The sequence below is a fragment of the Mytilus edulis genome, chromosome 4 (assembly GCF_963676685.1).
Source record: "Mytilus edulis chromosome 4, xbMytEdul2.2, whole genome shotgun sequence".
In the NCBI taxonomy this organism is placed as follows: domain Eukaryota; kingdom Metazoa; phylum Mollusca; class Bivalvia; order Mytilida; family Mytilidae; genus Mytilus; species Mytilus edulis.
This window is the reverse complement of record NC_092347.1, coordinates 73593281-73610970: the sequence shown is the minus strand read 5'-3', so window position 1 is coordinate 73610970 and position 17690 is coordinate 73593281. Positions and strand designations below refer to the sequence as shown.

The 17690-nt window shown below is 29.9% G+C and overlaps 1 protein-coding gene across 34 annotated transcripts in view; it reads left to right on the top strand.

Annotated features, from left to right (window-relative positions):
- The window catches only part of LOC139520464 (unconventional myosin-IXb-like), an 88576-nt gene that overhangs the window by 22987 nt on the left and 47899 nt on the right, over positions 1-17690 (top strand). For 9 of the 34 annotated variants that reach the window (XM_071313092.1, XM_071313085.1, XM_071313087.1 and 6 more), the window contains exons 9-19: positions 702-791; positions 1210-1323; positions 1795-1818; positions 5675-5809; positions 6932-7053; positions 7550-7691; positions 11783-11873; positions 12381-12482; positions 13435-13519; positions 16472-16660; positions 17052-17091. In XM_071313092.1, coding sequence (XP_071169193.1) covers positions 702-791; positions 1210-1323; positions 1795-1818; positions 5675-5809; positions 6932-7053; positions 7550-7691; positions 11783-11873; positions 12381-12482; positions 13435-13519; positions 16472-16660; positions 17052-17091 — 1134 coding nt within the window. Of the gene's footprint in view, positions 1-701; positions 792-1209; positions 1324-1794; positions 1819-5674; positions 5810-6931; positions 7054-7549; positions 7692-11782; positions 11874-12380; positions 12483-13434; positions 13520-14794; positions 14840-16471; positions 16661-17051; positions 17092-17690 lie in introns of all 34 variants that reach the window. The other 25 variants (XM_071313107.1, XM_071313100.1, XM_071313101.1 and 22 more) reach the window with 5 other exon arrangements.

Sequence of the window (17690 nt, the reverse complement as noted above, 5' to 3'; positions counted from 1 at the left end):
TTACAGTAAAAATAGTTTTACCCGCTATATTTAATCATAGTATACGAGCTTTATTAGCTATAATTTCATAATTGGTTTACATAATATAAGAATAAGAAGATTCAGTATGGTTGCCAATGAGACAATTCTCCACCAGAGATCAGACTCGAAAATCAACCAATCAAATTGCTGGATTTCATGTTTCGAGCATGATTTTTGTGCTCCGAGCACTGAGCAAAGTTTTATGCCTTCAAGGCCTGACTCGGACTCGAAAATCAACCAATCAAATCCAGCAATTTTCGAGTCTTAGTACAAAAATCATGCTCGAAAGTTTTATGACCGTGAGACCAGATGACATAGAAATAAGCAACTATAGGTAATCCTACTGCCTTTAAAATTAAGCAAAACCAATGCCGCTTAGTAAGTTATAAAAGGCATGGAAATGACAAATGTAAAACTATTCGTACGAGAAACCAACAGCTGCCTGATTGATGTACAAAACAAAAAACAAATATGATACACAGCAACAGACAACAACCACTGAATTACAGGCTTCTAACTAGGTAATTCATTTTGGCATTTCATTTACTTTTGATATTAACGACTAAAGTATTATAACCAGAATACATTTCTGTAACCTGATTTGTGATCTGTAACTTTGTGAGCTAGCCTGTTTAAAAACTTCTTACTCAATTTCCTATTGAAATTGTTTCTATTTTCAGGTCAAGGAGAAGACATTAGTAGATGCCTTGACCCAGAAAAGAGCTACAGCAGGAGATGAGACTGTGGTCATGAATTATAAAATGGAGGATGTAAGTGTTTATCATCAGGAGTAACTACAGGCTTTTATTTTCATTGCTCCAAAACACTAATTTCAACAATTCAACATGAACTTATATTTTGGAGATCATATTTTTATTATTGGTGAAACTGAAATTAGTGAATCAATAATAATTGAATCACAGATTTGTTTAAAAAAAAAGAGTAATAAATTAGATTGACAAGCATATATTTAGAAAAGTATTTGTTTGTCACGTATAAGTTAAACTACACTAAACAAATTGATATCATCTGCCTGGTTTTCAAACAAGTAATTCATATCTTCTCAAATAGTTATAGAAAGAATACCACTTCTAATTGAAATTATAACCTCTTATTGGAAAATTCATAAAAGACATGAACATTTGTATGGCTTTCTAATAATAGGTGATACTAAATATCTGATTTCAGGCAATAGCTACCAGAGATGCCATGGCAAAATGTTTGTATGGTGCCCTGTTTGACTGGATTGTTCTGAAAGTGAACCAGGCTTTGTTAGCAAAACGACATCACAGTGATCATCAGGTAAAAAAGGAATTGTAAACAAATTATCATAATTTTTAGGATTAAATGAGTAGCTTAAATAGTTTAGATTAATTTTAAATAAGTAAAACATAAATATCAGTGAAATAATTTGTAAAATAAGTACCATGGTAATTTTTTCCATGTTCAAAAGATTGGTTATTCTTTTATTGGGTTTTCTTGTATTTTATTATACAATATCCTTCAAAATTTGAAATTCCCTTTCCCCTTTAAGTCCCTATCCTTCATAATTCATTACTACAATTTTCCAGTCAATCCCACACCTTAAACAAAATTCAATTGAAAATACTGTCATATTTTCAATAAAAAAGAATACAAGTCATGCATGCTTTCAAGACAATTATTTTCTGTATTGTTTTCTTTCAAAAAAATGATTCTGAGCATACTTAGTTTATATAAAATTTGAAATATAAAGATACAGTACAAAAAAACTATATATATTTCTGGTTTCAGTATACAGGCCCAACTTATAAAGTAGTGAGTTCAATTTCTGTTGTATGTTAAAACAACAAATTATTTATAAATAGCACATTTCACTGAGGTTTTTCATAAACTCATGGTAGCAAAGAAACACACTTCCTGCACTAAAACTGAATGGAAAAGGAAACTTAGTAGTGTTGTTATTGTCTTTGATGTCTGTTCTGCAAAAATGCATGTTTGTAAAGATTTTAACATCACATTGGTAAATACGAGAGCATTTTTTTATTAAGTAATAGACTTTTTAATTTCATTATTACTTTCCAAAGAAATTTTGGAAAATACTTTGGAATTTCTTGATGGCTGTTTCATTTTTGCATACTTTGGCTCTAGGGAAGGTACTTGCAAAATGGGTCAGAGGGAAAAATTTTGTTTTTGGGTCAGTTAAGCCTCTTTAATGTAACTTCTATTTAACTTATGGTAGAGGTATCTTCTCTACTTTTCATGTTAACTAAAATCTTGTACAAGTTGAAAGGTATATGTAGATGCCCTTAGGATACTTTGGGAATTGTTTTCAGATCAACCAATTTGATCTCAAAAAGAAGCTTTTAAAAAAAGTGTTTTCTATGGTTTAAATAGTTCTCTATATTGATTTACTATGGTACTATGAATACTTTTTCAGACTAGAAAAGTGAGTATAAGGCACACCTTCTATTCATACATCTTTCTCTTAGTATATGCATATTATGCATATACCATGCATTGCCAGGCAATATTTGTGGGTCTCATGTCATAAGTAGGAAATTCTGTTAAAACTGCATTTAACTTTAACCGGCTTTGGTGAATTAAAATGATGGATTTTTGATAAAAAATTAATTATAAATTAATTAATTTAGGTATTTTTGTTAAGAAAAAAATAGAGAACTGGTCATTAATGTCTGCTTCACAGCACTCAACAACTTTTTTAGTTGATTGAAAAAGAAAATAATATCAGCCATGTAGTTGTGAAGAAAAATATAGAACTGAAGAAGGCCAATGGCCGAAACATCTCAAAAATTGGTTTATTGTTACAATAATATAAAGTATGTTCCCTATTGGAATTTTAAAACAAGAACTTTTTTTAGTACAAATCTTTTACTTCTTAAAATATTTTGCTGCAAGTTATCAGTTTTGTTAAATTTTATCTAAACCTGTTTAAAATGTGTAGGTGTTGCAAGACAAGAAGTCAAAGGTCAAGACATATAAGTTTCTGTTGTAGAATCTGATTTACTTTGTTTATAAGAACTCAAGCGTAAGATGAAATTTGTTTTCACTGGAATATATGCTTATTTGAAGGTTATTGTTTAAAACTTAGATTTTCTTATTCCTCTTCAATTTGAAATAAAAATATATCCATTTTCTTTATATAATCTTTGTTATACCCATTATTTATTGAATGTATGAAAAAGTATATTGTTATTCTTTTAATAAATACATATGTATATATGTGTTCCTATCTTCAGTTTTACACCTTTCAAAATTCCAAGATCTTTTTAGTATTTTACTACTGTGTAAAACTTTTTATTTATATACATACCTGGTACAAGTTATTATCCCAATACATTTAGATGGTTTTTGATATGACATAATTTCAGTTAGAGTTACTTCACTTGGCACTATGTTTAAGGAGGTAGACCTAGGTTAAGGGAAATAACTCTTAAAATCATCAGTACGTTTGTGTCAACCATTTTCATAAATATATTCTAAGCTTCTAGGTTACATAGATTATTTCCAATCTGTTTCAGGTAAATGCTTAAAATACATTGATGAACTTGACTTTTACAAACACTTAACTGATTTAAAGAGTTATCTCCCTGAACCAAGGTCTACCCCCTTAAGGTGAAAATGGATGATTTTCTTATTTTGTTAACTAAAATAAAAACATATAGTACAAGCAAGTCTGTACTAAATCGTAGTGATGAATTATTAAAAGAAAGCTGAAAAAAAATTTAAAAGTCTTCAGAAATAAACCTTTTTAGTCTAGAAATCTGTAGAACAAGCTGGATTTGGTTGATTTATGAACAAATTCATGCAATACTGATGTATACAACATATTGTAATTGTAAGAGCGGAAATCTAGTGAAAACAAATTTTACAACATTCAGATACCATACTCAATGTTCTGTACTACAAATGGGTGGAAGTTGGCAGATTTTTTTTGTTTCAATGTCTTAGAAATTTTCATTTTAATCTTTTTTAATTAAGAAAATGAAAAGATGTTTGAAAAACAGTTATTATTCAATAAGCACTTGTATATGATATAAGGAGATACACATATTAACCTAGATACACACACATTACACAAGTGAAACTCTAGATGCAAGCATTTCCAAAACTTGTTCATTACGACTTGAGCTTTATACATTTAATGCTTAGGCTAAATTAAGAAAGAAGGAAGGTCTTTACTTCTAAAATAAAACTTTAAGGTAGATGCTTTGGCAATAACCATGTGCATTATTAAGGAAAGCCAGATGAATAGGAAAATATGTGTATGTGTGTGTTTGATTGAGAGCATGCATTTTATGTGTGATGTATTTTTTATTTTCAAATTTACAGTACAACCATTATTGAAATTTAAATCAGAAAGATTTGCATGAGATACACAGAAAGTCTATATGTTGCATTGTGAAGTTTTTGTAATTGTGGAAAACAATTTATTCTTAAAACATGTATATAAAAATTTGACATGCAATTTAGATACCTAATATTTACCAAACACCAGCAAATTTAAGCTATAACATGCCTTTTTTTTCAAGGAATGTAGGTTTTTAAAATATTTTTTTATGTTAATATTCATTCCTCAACACAAATTTACTAAATAATTAATGTAGAAAAAGTAACTGCTTACACTAAAACACATTCACAATACAGGAAATTTTGGTTTGTAGTCATTTTTACTCAAATCTTGACTTTTAAAAGTTAGGACATGCCTTGAAAATGAAATATGTACGTGAGGTTAACAACTATCAACTCCAACTTTGTGTAACTTGAGTGCATTAAGTTTTTTTGGTTTTTACACCTAAATTATTTTTAAGTAGCAGTTGATAAGATACTTGGAAGAAAACTATGAAAGGTTTCTAGTGTAATTGCATACCTTTTTTAATTGATTGTTGTGTCCCCTTATAGCAAAGCTGCATTGATACTTAAGGGATCACTTTGATTTTCTTGTTTTATCATCCTTGATATGTCTTGTGTCATCATACTTGACACACTTTGTTATTCCAAACTCCGTGAAAATGGCTTGACAGAATTCAGCCTATTCAGATTTTTATGCAGAATACAAGTTATGTACCTGTTTTTTTACATTTTTGATATGAATGATTCTCAAACCAAAACATGGACTTCATTATTTCTGCTAATATCATTTGGAGACGAAAGCTGATACACATTTCCCATTTAAAACATACACATTTTTATAATCACAGATTCAATTCATAGATTTAGAAAAAAATGTAAATTTTTACTACGTATGAAAAGGACTAATATTATAAATTTTGTTGAATATTTATGCATGATTTTTGCCCTCCCTATAATAGTAATAAATTCATGGTTTATTTCTAATAATAATAAATAATCATGAAAAATAGCGAAATGAAATAGAAAAAACATACATATATAGACTCGAAATTATGAGAAATTGTGAAAAGAATGTGAATGTTTTGGAGCAATTTTGCTTGAATTACAAGTTTATGTTTTATCTCTATTTTGTGAATTAATGGTAATTAAAATAGAATTAAGTTCTCAATATTTTTCTCTTTGTACTGGAAATAGGTTTACATGTTACTTCACATTATATGCACAAGTGGAAACTAATTTTCTCTAGATATTGCAGTCCATGAATTCATACTATTCTAACAATAATTATGTCTTATTTCAGGGTAATTCTATAGGAGTATTAGATATTTTTGGATTTGAAGATTTCACCAAGAACAGTTTTGAACAGTTCTGTATAAACTACGCCAATGAACATTTGCAGTATTACTTCAATCAACATATCTTCAAATTTGAACAGGTTAGTTTGCACTGTAGTCATATAGGTTCTTATATATTTACGATGGACCCTTAGTGACCTAATGGTCTAAGTAGTCAAACTACTGTATCACTAGCCAGTCAACACTGGGGTTGTCAGTTCAAATCCCGCATAGTACCAGTGCACTCATCTCCAGTCTTATTTTTTTATTTTATTTATTCTTTTACTTTTCTACATTGGCTAGAGGTATAGGGGGAGGGTTGAGATCTCATAAACATGTTTAACCCCGCCGCAATTTTGCGCCTGTCCCAAGTCAGGAGCCTCTGGCCTTTGTTAGTCTTGTATGATTTTAAATTTTAGTTTCTTGTGTATAATTCGGAGTTTAGTATGACGTCCATTATCACTACTATTATGCATATTTTAGGGGCCAGCTGAAGGACACCTACGGGTGCGGGAATTCTCGCTACATTGAAGACCCATTGGTTGCCTTCGGCTGTTGTTTGCTCTATGGTCGGGTGGTTGTCGCTTTGACATATTCACCATTTCCTTTCTCAATTTTATTAATTGACTAGGATTGTCATTTGCCCTACCAAAGCTTGTTGGTTCTCTCACGGTACTCCAGCTTCCTCCACCAATAAAAACAAGACTGCCACAAAAGTGGAAAGTGGCGTTAAACAACAATCAATCTATATACATACTTTGATCACTGACTGTGATACACCTTATTGTAATACTTGGTGAAATTTGAAAGACAAAAAACCAACAAAGTTTGGGTTTATCATTATAAGGATTAAACATGTTATGTAAGAGAGTACAATGGATTTATTATTGTTTGAGGGATTCCAATTTTCATGGATTTCATGGCTATTTCAAACTTAAGTCCAACAAGGTACAAATTTGCTATAGGCTTGAATGCCGAATCAGGCCAAACCAGAAAATCAATCATCCATGAAAGAGTTTCCTTAATCCATGTAAATAGGCACACACAAAAATAAATGAATACACAGTAAATACACTTAGGTTAGTTTATGATAAGGCTGAAAGGGTTAGTTTAGCATTTGGCCGACTAGATGAAATATGTGTGGGGTTCGTCAATAACTACATTAAATAAGTCCATACCATTTTAAAGAAAAATCTGACAATATATGTGTTTATGACTTTCAGGAGGAATACAAAAAAGAAGGAATTCAGTGGAAGAATATTGAGTTTATAGACAATACTGGATGTTTAGAATTATTTTCTAAGAGAGGAACTGGACTTTTCCCTCTCTTAGATGAAGAGTGCAAGTTAGTATTTTATGAAATGATAATTTGGAAATTTAGGAAAATTTCATATTCCTATAACAGCTGAAGCTCTCATTTATAAACCTTTAGGTCCTAATTACCTGTAAGTGGTAGTTATGTAAGACTCAGCTTCTGTTTTACGGAAGGGTAAATTTACTTTTTGTACTCAAGCTTAATACTGTTTAGGAGTACTGTTTTACAGAAAACCTTGTATATATTTAAAAAATATTGAAACTAACAATATTCAAGTAATTGGCATGTACAAAGGAAAAGATATAAAGTGCAGTTGAAAAATAAGTTAAGGAACAAAATTCAAGAAGTTTTTGAAATACTTAAAGCTTGTTCATTATTTTCATTAAATATTTAATTCCATTCATAGAATTAATGATAACATAAATTACACATATATATGCAACCTCAACACTTATAAGTGTGAGAATAAAATACATAATGAGATAATATAAAGAAAATCATGACAACATTATTTTGTTTCTTTCAGTTTTCCTGGTGCTACGAATACTTCTTTACTGACTAAATTTAATCACCACAACAAAAGTTACACATATTATCAAGTACCACAACTCAAAGAAGAAGCTTTCTTTATTGTACATTATGCTGGCAAAGTCAAATATCAAATCAAGGTATAGTATCTACTTATGAAATTAATTTATCTGTGACAATGATACAGTTTTGACATTATAGAATTTCAGCTTTGTAATTGGCATAATTAATAGGTATTGAATCTTAACCTATACTATATGCTTGTATTTTTACTCCTCAGCCAGGGCTAGCTGTTTTAGATTAGGACCAGATAACAAAGTTTGCCCCTAAATTTGTTCTCTCAGATATGGCAACAAAGGTTGGCACTATCAGTATGGGATAACCACCTGAAGAGACAATTTTATAAATTCACTTACATTTTCACTGTATGAAGATGATTTTGACACCCACTCAGAGTTTAGATTTCAAGTTTCCTTCCCTAGGGCCATGTTTGTTTTTATGGAAAAAAAACTTGGTAATTTGAAATAGTTTTATGAGAATAGGCCAACCAAAATTAATTAGTAGATTTTCATCCAAACATTTTAAAAAATTGGGGCAGGTGGAGGATTTTATTTTTTATACGACCGCAAATTTTGAAAAAATTTTCGTCGTATATTGCTATCACGTTGGCGTCGGCGTCGTCGTCGTCGTCGTCGTCGTCGTCCGGCGTCCGAATACTTTTAGTTTTCGCACTCTAACTTTAGTAAAAGTGAATGGAAATCTATGAAATTTTAACACAAGGTTTATGACCACAAAAGGAAGGTTGGTATTGATTTTGGGAGTTTTGGTCCCAACATTTTAGGAATTAGGGGCCAAAAAGGGCCCAAATAAGCATTTTCTTGGTTTTCGCACTATAACTTTAGTTTAAGTTTATAGAAATCTATGAAATTTTAACACAAGGTTTATGACCACAAAAGAACGGTTGGGATTGATTTTGGGAGTTTTGGTCTCAACAGTTTAGGAATTAGGGGCCAAAAAAGGGCCCAAATAAGCATTATTCTTGGTTTTCGCACAATAACATTAGTTTAAGTAAATAGAAATCAATGAAATTTAAACACAATGTTAATGACTACAAAAGGAAGGTTGGTATTGATTTTGGGAGTTTAGGTCCCAACAGTTTAGGAATTAGGGGCCAAAAAGGGGCCCAAATAAGCATTTTTCTTGGTTTTCGCACCATAACGTTAGTATAAGTAAATAGAAATCTATGAAATTTAAACACAAGGTTTATGACCATAAAAGGAAGGTTGGGTTTGATTTTGGGAGTTTTGGTCCCAACAGAATAAGGGGCCCAAAGGGTCCAAAATTAAACTTTGTTTGATTTCATCAAAATTGAATAATTGGGGTTCTTTGATATGCCGAATCTAACTGTCATGACTGTGTATGTAGATTCTTAACTTTTGGTCTGTTTTCAAATTGGTCTACATTAAGGTCCAAAGGGTCCAAAATTAAACTTAGTTTGATTTTGACAAAAAATCAATCAGTTAGGTTCTTTGATATGCTGAATCTAAAAATGTACTTAGATTCTTGATTATTGGCCCAGTTTTCAAGTTGGTCCAAATCGGGGTCCAAAATTAAACTTTGTTTGATTTCATCAAAAATTGAATAAATGGGGTTCTTTGATATACCAAATCTAACTGTGTATGTAGATTCTTAATTTTTGGTACTGTTTTCAAATTGGTCTACACTAAAGTCCAAAGGGTCCAAAATTAAACTAAGTCTGATTTTAACAAAAATTGAAATCTTGGGGTTCTTTGATATGCTGAATCCAAAAATGTACTTAGATTTTTTATTATGGGCCCAGTTTTCAAGTTGGTCCAAATCAGGATCTAAAATTATTATATTAAGTATTGTGCAATAGCAAGTCTTTTCAATTGCACAGTATTGCGCAATGGCAAGAAATATCTAATTGCACAATATTGTGAAATAGCAAATTTTTTTTTAATTAGAGTTATCTTTCTTTGTCCAGAATAGTAAGCAAGAAATATCTAATTGCAAAATATTGTGCAATAGCAAGATTTTTTTTTAATTGGAGTTATCTTTCTTTGTCCAGAATCAACTTAAATCTTTGTTATATACAATATACAATGTATATTCACTTTTTACTACCAACTGATAAATTAAAATAATCTTTACCATTCAGTGATAACAAGCAGTTTTTTTACATCTTATTTCCTTATCTTATCTAAAATGTTTTTAGATAATGTATGTTGGACATTTGCCAGACATGACTATGATGTCATTTTCTATTTTTATTTGCCCATTACTTTATGTAAATAACTTCATTGGAAATTTGCCAATATAAAATGTTGCTGATGAAGTTTTTTTTATTGTTTTATACAATAAACAATGTATATTCACTTTTACTACCAACCAATCTTTACCATTCAGTGATAACAAGCACTTTATTTTACATTTTAATATTTTATGATGTATTTAAAACAGTAGTTATTGTTGCAAACTCCATTAGAAATTTGAATTGATATCAGTTTTGGAAAAAAGGAAACGGGGATGTGAAAAAAAGGGGGGGGGGGGGGGTTAAATTTTTCTCATTTCAGATTTCATAAATAAAAAGAAAATTTCTTCAAACATTTTTTTGAGAGGATTAATATTCAACAGCATAGTGAATTGCTAAAAGGCAAAAACAAACTTTTAAGTTCATTAGACCACATTCATTCTGTGTCAGAAACCTATGCTGTGCCAACTATTTAATTTTAGATTTAAAAAGTTTGAAGAAGAAATCTTTAATTGTAAAATTTGTAAAATCTTGACATTTGTTTTGTGTAAAAAAAACCCATGTAATGTCAAAAATTTGATCACAATCCAAATTCAGAGCTGTATCACGCTAGAATGTTTTGTCCATACTTGCCCCAACTGTTCAGGGTTCGACCTCTGCGGTCGTATAAAGCTGCGCCCTGCGGAGCACCTGGTTATATTTTATTTCATATGAAACCCTCTTGTGATGTGTTTTTCATATATGCAAGTGTTTAGTTTTAGTTTAGGTTAGTTTAAACTTTTATTTATAGTGAATTAATTGGGAAACAAGTTATTTCAACTTATATTAATCCCTTTTCACTTTGCGGTTGCTACCTTGTAGTGGCAATAGCCTTCTCTTTTTCGAAATCTTAAAGGGTGTCTTTAACTTGTCTCTCTTTGCACGTGTCAGCAATTTATCGTCCTCTTCTGACAGACTACCAAGTACCATTGTTTCTCAAGACCATAATTGCAAATGGTGTCGAGGGAGAGCAAAAAATTCCCTCCCCTAGTATGCAAGTGTAATAATAAGCTTATACCATGTATATGCATACATGGGTAAAAAATTAAAAAAAATAAAATTCTGAAATATCTCTGATTGGCAACCACTGTTCTACATGTAATTGCCGCCTTAGAGATCTATTTATTGTAAACAGAAAAAAAATGGAGATATGTTCTCTTCAGTTGGACTACCTTCATGTACACCCAACTTATTTTGCTTTCTAAGCAATGGTTTATAGTCCCCAAAATGAAAATAATGTGCTTTGGTATGCATCACAAGTATTTAGTCCAAATAATTATGACATCTTAAAAGGCTATTATATTTTATTGCTTTGACATCTTATAAACAGCTTAGCCTTTCAAGATGTCATAATTATTTGAAATACACAAGTATAATGAGTACTGAATAAAATGAGTTTTGACGTCATAATTATTTGGAATACACAAGTATATTAAATGAGTACTGAATGAAATGAGTTTTAACTCAGTGTAGGAAAAAATATGATTGGTGCTTATGCAAGATGCAAATATAATAACAATGAAAATAAACATGAACTTAACAAAAAAGAAGTTGTTTAATAAATCTATTAAAGGTATTGAGACAGAGGGTGTTTTCTGTTTGTCATATACAAAAAAACTCAATATAGATCCTAAATGTACCCAGTTCATGCTTGTATCTGTTTCTTTATTCAGTCATCTTTTGTGTACCAATGTGTTCCACAATTCTTGTGCTTTGGAAAATTTACTGACAGAAAGTCATTGTCTAAATAAGAATATCCACGGTTTTCTAATCACAGAAATTTGTGACTGCATACCGTGATTTGTGTTCTTGATCACCACTTGTAACTCGTAACTGGAATATTTTCTACTAATAAACATTGAATGATTAGATATTTCGAAGAAAAACAAAAACCGAAATAATAATTTCTTGATTTTGCAGGATTTCCGAGAGAAAAATGGAGACCAGATCAGACCAGAAATAGTGAGTGTATTGAAGAGCAGTTCACTCACATTTGTTAGAGAAGTCATGGGTAAGTTAAAATCCTTCAAAAAAAGATATTTTATTTATAACATATGCCTTATGAGGTAATCCGAGTCTAAAGCTTGACAAATCAATGGCAGTGCTTACTTGCTTTTTTAAATTACAAAGCATCTTTGAAACATACAATGTCACATTAACATAAAAAAAATAGAGCACAAGAGTGTTTTTGTCTTGAAAATTAAAGATTTTGAAATGATCACATAACAAATATGTTTCATAGCAGTTCTTCTGTGTGAATGATTTGTATAAAACCACTTCATAATAGTTAAAGCCATCAGACGTTTTAGCAGCCAGCAATGAAATAAGACAATAATAAGGGAATAAACAATCCCACGACTAAAAGAAAGATCAAATGATATACAACAGTCTTCAAAAAATTACACAGTAACTTATGAATGACCACACTAAGCTTTACTATTTCATTTATAGTGAAATGAATATATAAATATTCAGTAGTTTGTCAGACTGGACATTGTTTCATGTGCATTTTTTTCAGGAATTGACCCTGTTGCCTTACTACGATGGTCTATAATTAGAACATTGATAAGAAGTGTGTTTGCCTTTACTGCTGCAGGGGATAGATACAGAACTTCTAATAGTAAATATTGTTAAATTTCTTTACCTTAAGGTAGCCCAACTATGCATCACGATGAAAGGGCTATATGAGTCAATGTCTTATTAATGCTAAAAAATGAAATATGTCAGATTAGTATGAATTTTATGCCTAGATTTATTTGTCTTTCCTCTGATTTTTAAAAGATTCAAATATCTCCTAGCAAATTAAAGTCAAAATAATTGGGAAATTAAAGTTTTGGTCATGAAATGACAAATTGTTAATTTCACTGAGTGAGTGAAAGCAGGAGATGGGTGTGAATAGAATATTTATAAGAAATATTTTGTTTGTATAGGTAGATGCTGTTGCAAATTACCTAGTAAGTTTTATGCATGAACTCAATAATTTCCAATCTATAAATAATAATGAAAAGTCTTCAAAATATTTTAATGTACTCTTAATAATTTAGTAATGTAATGACTACTGAATACTTGTTTACATGTAGTATTAACACAACTTAAATATGGTCATCTTACAAAATTAATATTTTGGTGAAAAATAATATCTTATACTACCCACTTGTTCTCTTTTTTTAACCTATTGGTAATGGAACATCTATTGCCTAAGAGTCATTATTCTCATATATATAATGTAATGTTTATTTAAGGAGGAGTTTATATAATTGGGGGATACATCCAAATTTGCATACAATCAATTTGTGGAACGAATCCATGAATGATTATAATACATGTCAAAGACCTTGAAATGACTGCATTTGTTGCTTCAATTTCATATTTCTTGATACCTGTCCACAGAAAATTGTTTGAAGAATACATATAATTGCTATTATCTTTTCTGTTACAATGACATCAAATTTAGATGGGATCACCAGACTATTATTTTTCAGTTTAAAATCAATGAACCTCAATTTGACAGATTCATATTGCAAAGTTAAACATGTTTCAAATGAAATTTGTTTATCCATTCTTTATTTCAGATTTAAGGATAAATACCAATTTACAAAGAAGAGGATCTGATTATTCCCTTCCAGATTCTCTCATACCAAGTGAAAATTTGCTCAGGTAGGACGTGTTCAATTAAACGTGTCACATGGAGTTGCATTCATTTCTTCATTATATTTGTAAACTTTGAATATATTCTTTGTAAGTCTGTATCTATCACTTTTATCACTTAAGTTTTTGTATTTTTTTTTCTCTTAGTAATTCATGTAATTGTGTTACAGCTCACATACTCATTTCACAGATCACTAATAAAATATTATTTTAGCTTTTTTCCACTTTTAGAAAAGTTAAGTATCTTTTTCCCTGTCCATCCTACTGTAAATAGAAATGTGTATACAGTTTACTTCAATTTGAAAAAAAAACTGGACACCTTGCTTTTGTCCATTTTTTAAGTATGTAGATTGTGTATATACCAGTAAGTCTAAGAGTGCTTTTCCCTGTATGGATAAAAGCTCAATGTTTCTCCTGCCACATGAGTTACAGGTTGTCTGTACCAGATTTTGGTATGAATAAGTTGCACCTGCATATGGAAATTAACAATATAATATCCACCAGTAATACAAAATTGTCAGTTTAGATGAATTTGAGGGAAAACTTTACAGGATTGAAAAAAATAAGTGTTACAGCTTTATGAAAAACTTAATTAAATACAAAAACTATAAAATCAGTATTACAGTCTGTGTTAAGACTTCAACATACTATGAAATTAATGTATTAACTTTGGTTAATCTTTGTTCCTTAACATCTCAACATGGGAATAACAAGTTTATTTAAAAGGTTTAACATTTAAATATCATATTGTCTTCATCATTCTTTTTATGACATGATGCCATATGTTTATCAATTACTGAAAATAATTAATGATACACCTTTTGACAAAATTTACTTTCTTTGTGCTGAAAACAATATGAGAAAATTGTCCAAATGTAAGAAGGGTTCAATGGAAAAGCAGTTTACAAATGAGACGATCCTTTTATAATTCTTTGTTTTGCAATTGTGTTTAACTTGATACATTAATTTGTATTCAAGCAGGTTATTCTTTTCATTTTCTTTAATGTTTTTTTACGGCAGTGTGATTTCTTTTCTGCTTTATAAGTAAAAGTCATAATCAAATATTTATTGTGACTTACTGAATTATATTTCTTTACCCTCATGTATTTCCTCCTTAGTTCAGCCAACAAATTACCAACATGAAGATATCCATCATCATTTTATTTATTCTTTTTAATTAAAAATGAAATAAAGTTAAATTATCTTTCAATAGATGATTTAACAATGAAGAATTTCCAATGAAATACCATTTATTTTTACATTGGTAACTTTTGTACTTTAAAGATTTGTGAAGATAGCTAAGACTGCTAGTGTTTTAAGGAAAATTCAGTAAGTTAAAATGTTGTTATAAAATTGTTTTCCGATGCATGAAGTGGTATTTGGATGGCTGTGGGAACAATGTTGTAAGTTCTGGTTCATATCTACTTGTGATTCTGAGCATTGTTTTGTGGATTTATAGATATACTGGCATTTTCATACAATTTTCCTTTCGCCTGCATTTGTGATGCAGGTTGTCTAGTCTTGATGTTTTCTTTGACTTTGGGATCCCATAGTGCCATACTTTAGTTAAGATAATTTCCAGCCAATTTTATTTTGGGACTTTTACCATATGTATTTTAATTTTAATTACCATAAGATTTTAAGTTTTGTATTTTTGTTAAATTATTTTTGTTATTTACTCAGTATTTTTACAATTAAAATTAGCAATAGACATATTTTATAAGCTCACAATTTGCTGGGGATAATAGTCAGAATTTCAAAGATCCTGAAACTTCTTGTATTTTTTTTTAACAAAATAAATCATGGAATTTTGAATTATGATGAGATTCAAGTGCTGTGAAAACTCATGTTCAGTTCAATCTAATATATGAATGGGTTAAACATAGTTTAGAAATTAAAAACTTGCAAAAAAAAACAACCTTAACACATAACACGTGACTAAATTTTGGAATTGATTTTTGCTGCTTTGAAAAAGATATGAAGTATAAAACAAAACAAACTGCTTATATTTAGCTTGTCAGAATTATTTTACCACCCACCCACCAAAAAATAATTTCTCATCATGATAAACGTGAATTTTATGTTAAATTGTGCATCAGTGGATCAAATCAGAATAGCCCACTTCTAGTTTCCTCTTTCAGTAATCCATTGAACAAATTATTGAGTTAGAGTCACCTAATTTATCTTCTGTCTCTCTCTCTTCAAACTTTCCTGTTTCCTTTTTTGGTTCACAAGATACCTCCCCTTTAGCACAGCAAAAAGTTATTTACAACGATAAGGTCTACTGTAGTTATCTGTTCATATAGAAATAAATGTGTACATTCATTAATGTGAATCATAAAAAAATAACTGAAATAGAAAATCAATCAGTAGGATTGCAATAAATTTTATTTGAATATGAGTGATTAGAATTCAAATTATAAGTTTAAGCTAATACTTTCAGAACCCATTTGCATTAATGAATCTGTCAACATTCATTTCTTTATTTACAGCCTTTGTTTCTTGATTTCATTATGATGTTCTTGTACATTCTCTATATACGTAATGTAATAGTGTTGTATAAATGTGCCTTATTGATTTAGAATGTTCATGTATGTGTAATATTGCTCTTTGATTGCTAAAGTTTTGTTATGTAAATGTTTCATAAATTATAAATTCTTGCTTTATTTCAAAATACAATAAAACCTTGTTCTGACAAATAAACATTTTTACCTTTGCAGCATTTGAACAGAGCTTTATGATTGACATGATTTGATCAAAACATAGGAATTTTTCTTAATCTCAATGAAAATCTTTGCTATTGGGACTACCTAACTGTGAAATTGCAACCTTATCTAGACTGTGATATTGCAAAAATACTGTTTATTTTTTAACCAGGACAAGGTTTTATTAATATTTCTGTTTGTTTTTTGCATCATGTTGTCTTTTCCTCTTTTAATTTGCATTACTTTATCTGTATAGTGCACGAAGCAAATCTCCAATGCATGATAAATCTGCATGTAATAATACAAAGGAAGACAGCGGTTGCTTTGATCCAGATGATGACGATGCTTTCTTAGACAACGATCAAAGTGGAAAAATTTGTCTTACAAGCCCAGGATTGTCAAAAGACGAAAATATTCTCATGCGTAAAGCCGAGAGAATTTTGAAGTATGTTTATGATAATCGTCGAATGTTGAAGAAATTATCGTAGGAATAAAAAACATATACACACAAGATATTAATTAAAGCAGAGAAAATAAGTATATATGCATTTCTGAAAAATAATCATAATAAGTTTTACGTGCTTGAAATGATGGCTTTCAACTGCATGTGATATTATGGATTATGTAAAAGAACTTGAAAATTTATTAACATTTAGAATCAATTCTAAAAAATTCTTACTTGATAAAGCATGGTGCAGTATGGTTCCTAATAAAGCTTTCTGACACAATTGCCTAACAAATGAAAAAAAAATACTGACAAAGGAGCATACATGTTTAATTATTACTTCAAAGATATTAGATGTTATAATTATTCGCTTTCCATTGCTCTGTTACAGGAAAAACAAGTCATTCCGACCAAAGTCAAAGCCACCTACAGTAAGTTTTTGTATGCTTTATTTGTAGATATGTTTTCATTGGGCTCTTAATAAATTTACATAATTATGGTGACCTTAGATAGAGAAATGAAAATTATACATTGTGTTTTTTTTTGCATGATGATTTATTTTATACAAGATTGAGGAAAAATGTTACAATTACCTATTTTTTTAACAATCTTATTAGACATGTTGAGTAGCTGTTTATTATCCAAAATTTGATATTGACTGTCATCTATTTCTGGTTTTGATGTAGACTGAAAGTGTCTATAGGTTGCATTTCTGTAAATAATGACAATGCATTTTCCAATAGGAACTCCCTTTACGGCTAAAACTGTACCACTTTTACTATGAAGTTTTGAAAAAATCATATCCTAGAATGGAAAATTCATATGCACTACTATTTTTTTCAAAGGTCAAAATATAGGATTGTGTGGCATATTTTCAACGTTTATATGCCCCGAACTTCTAGGAGTTTAAACTAACACTAAATTTTTTTAACTATTCCTACCTCGACTGAAGGTTACCACAGATTTCAATATAAACAATATTCACATGTTTATTTTCTGGTAACTTTCCCAAGTTGTGTCTCTATGAGAT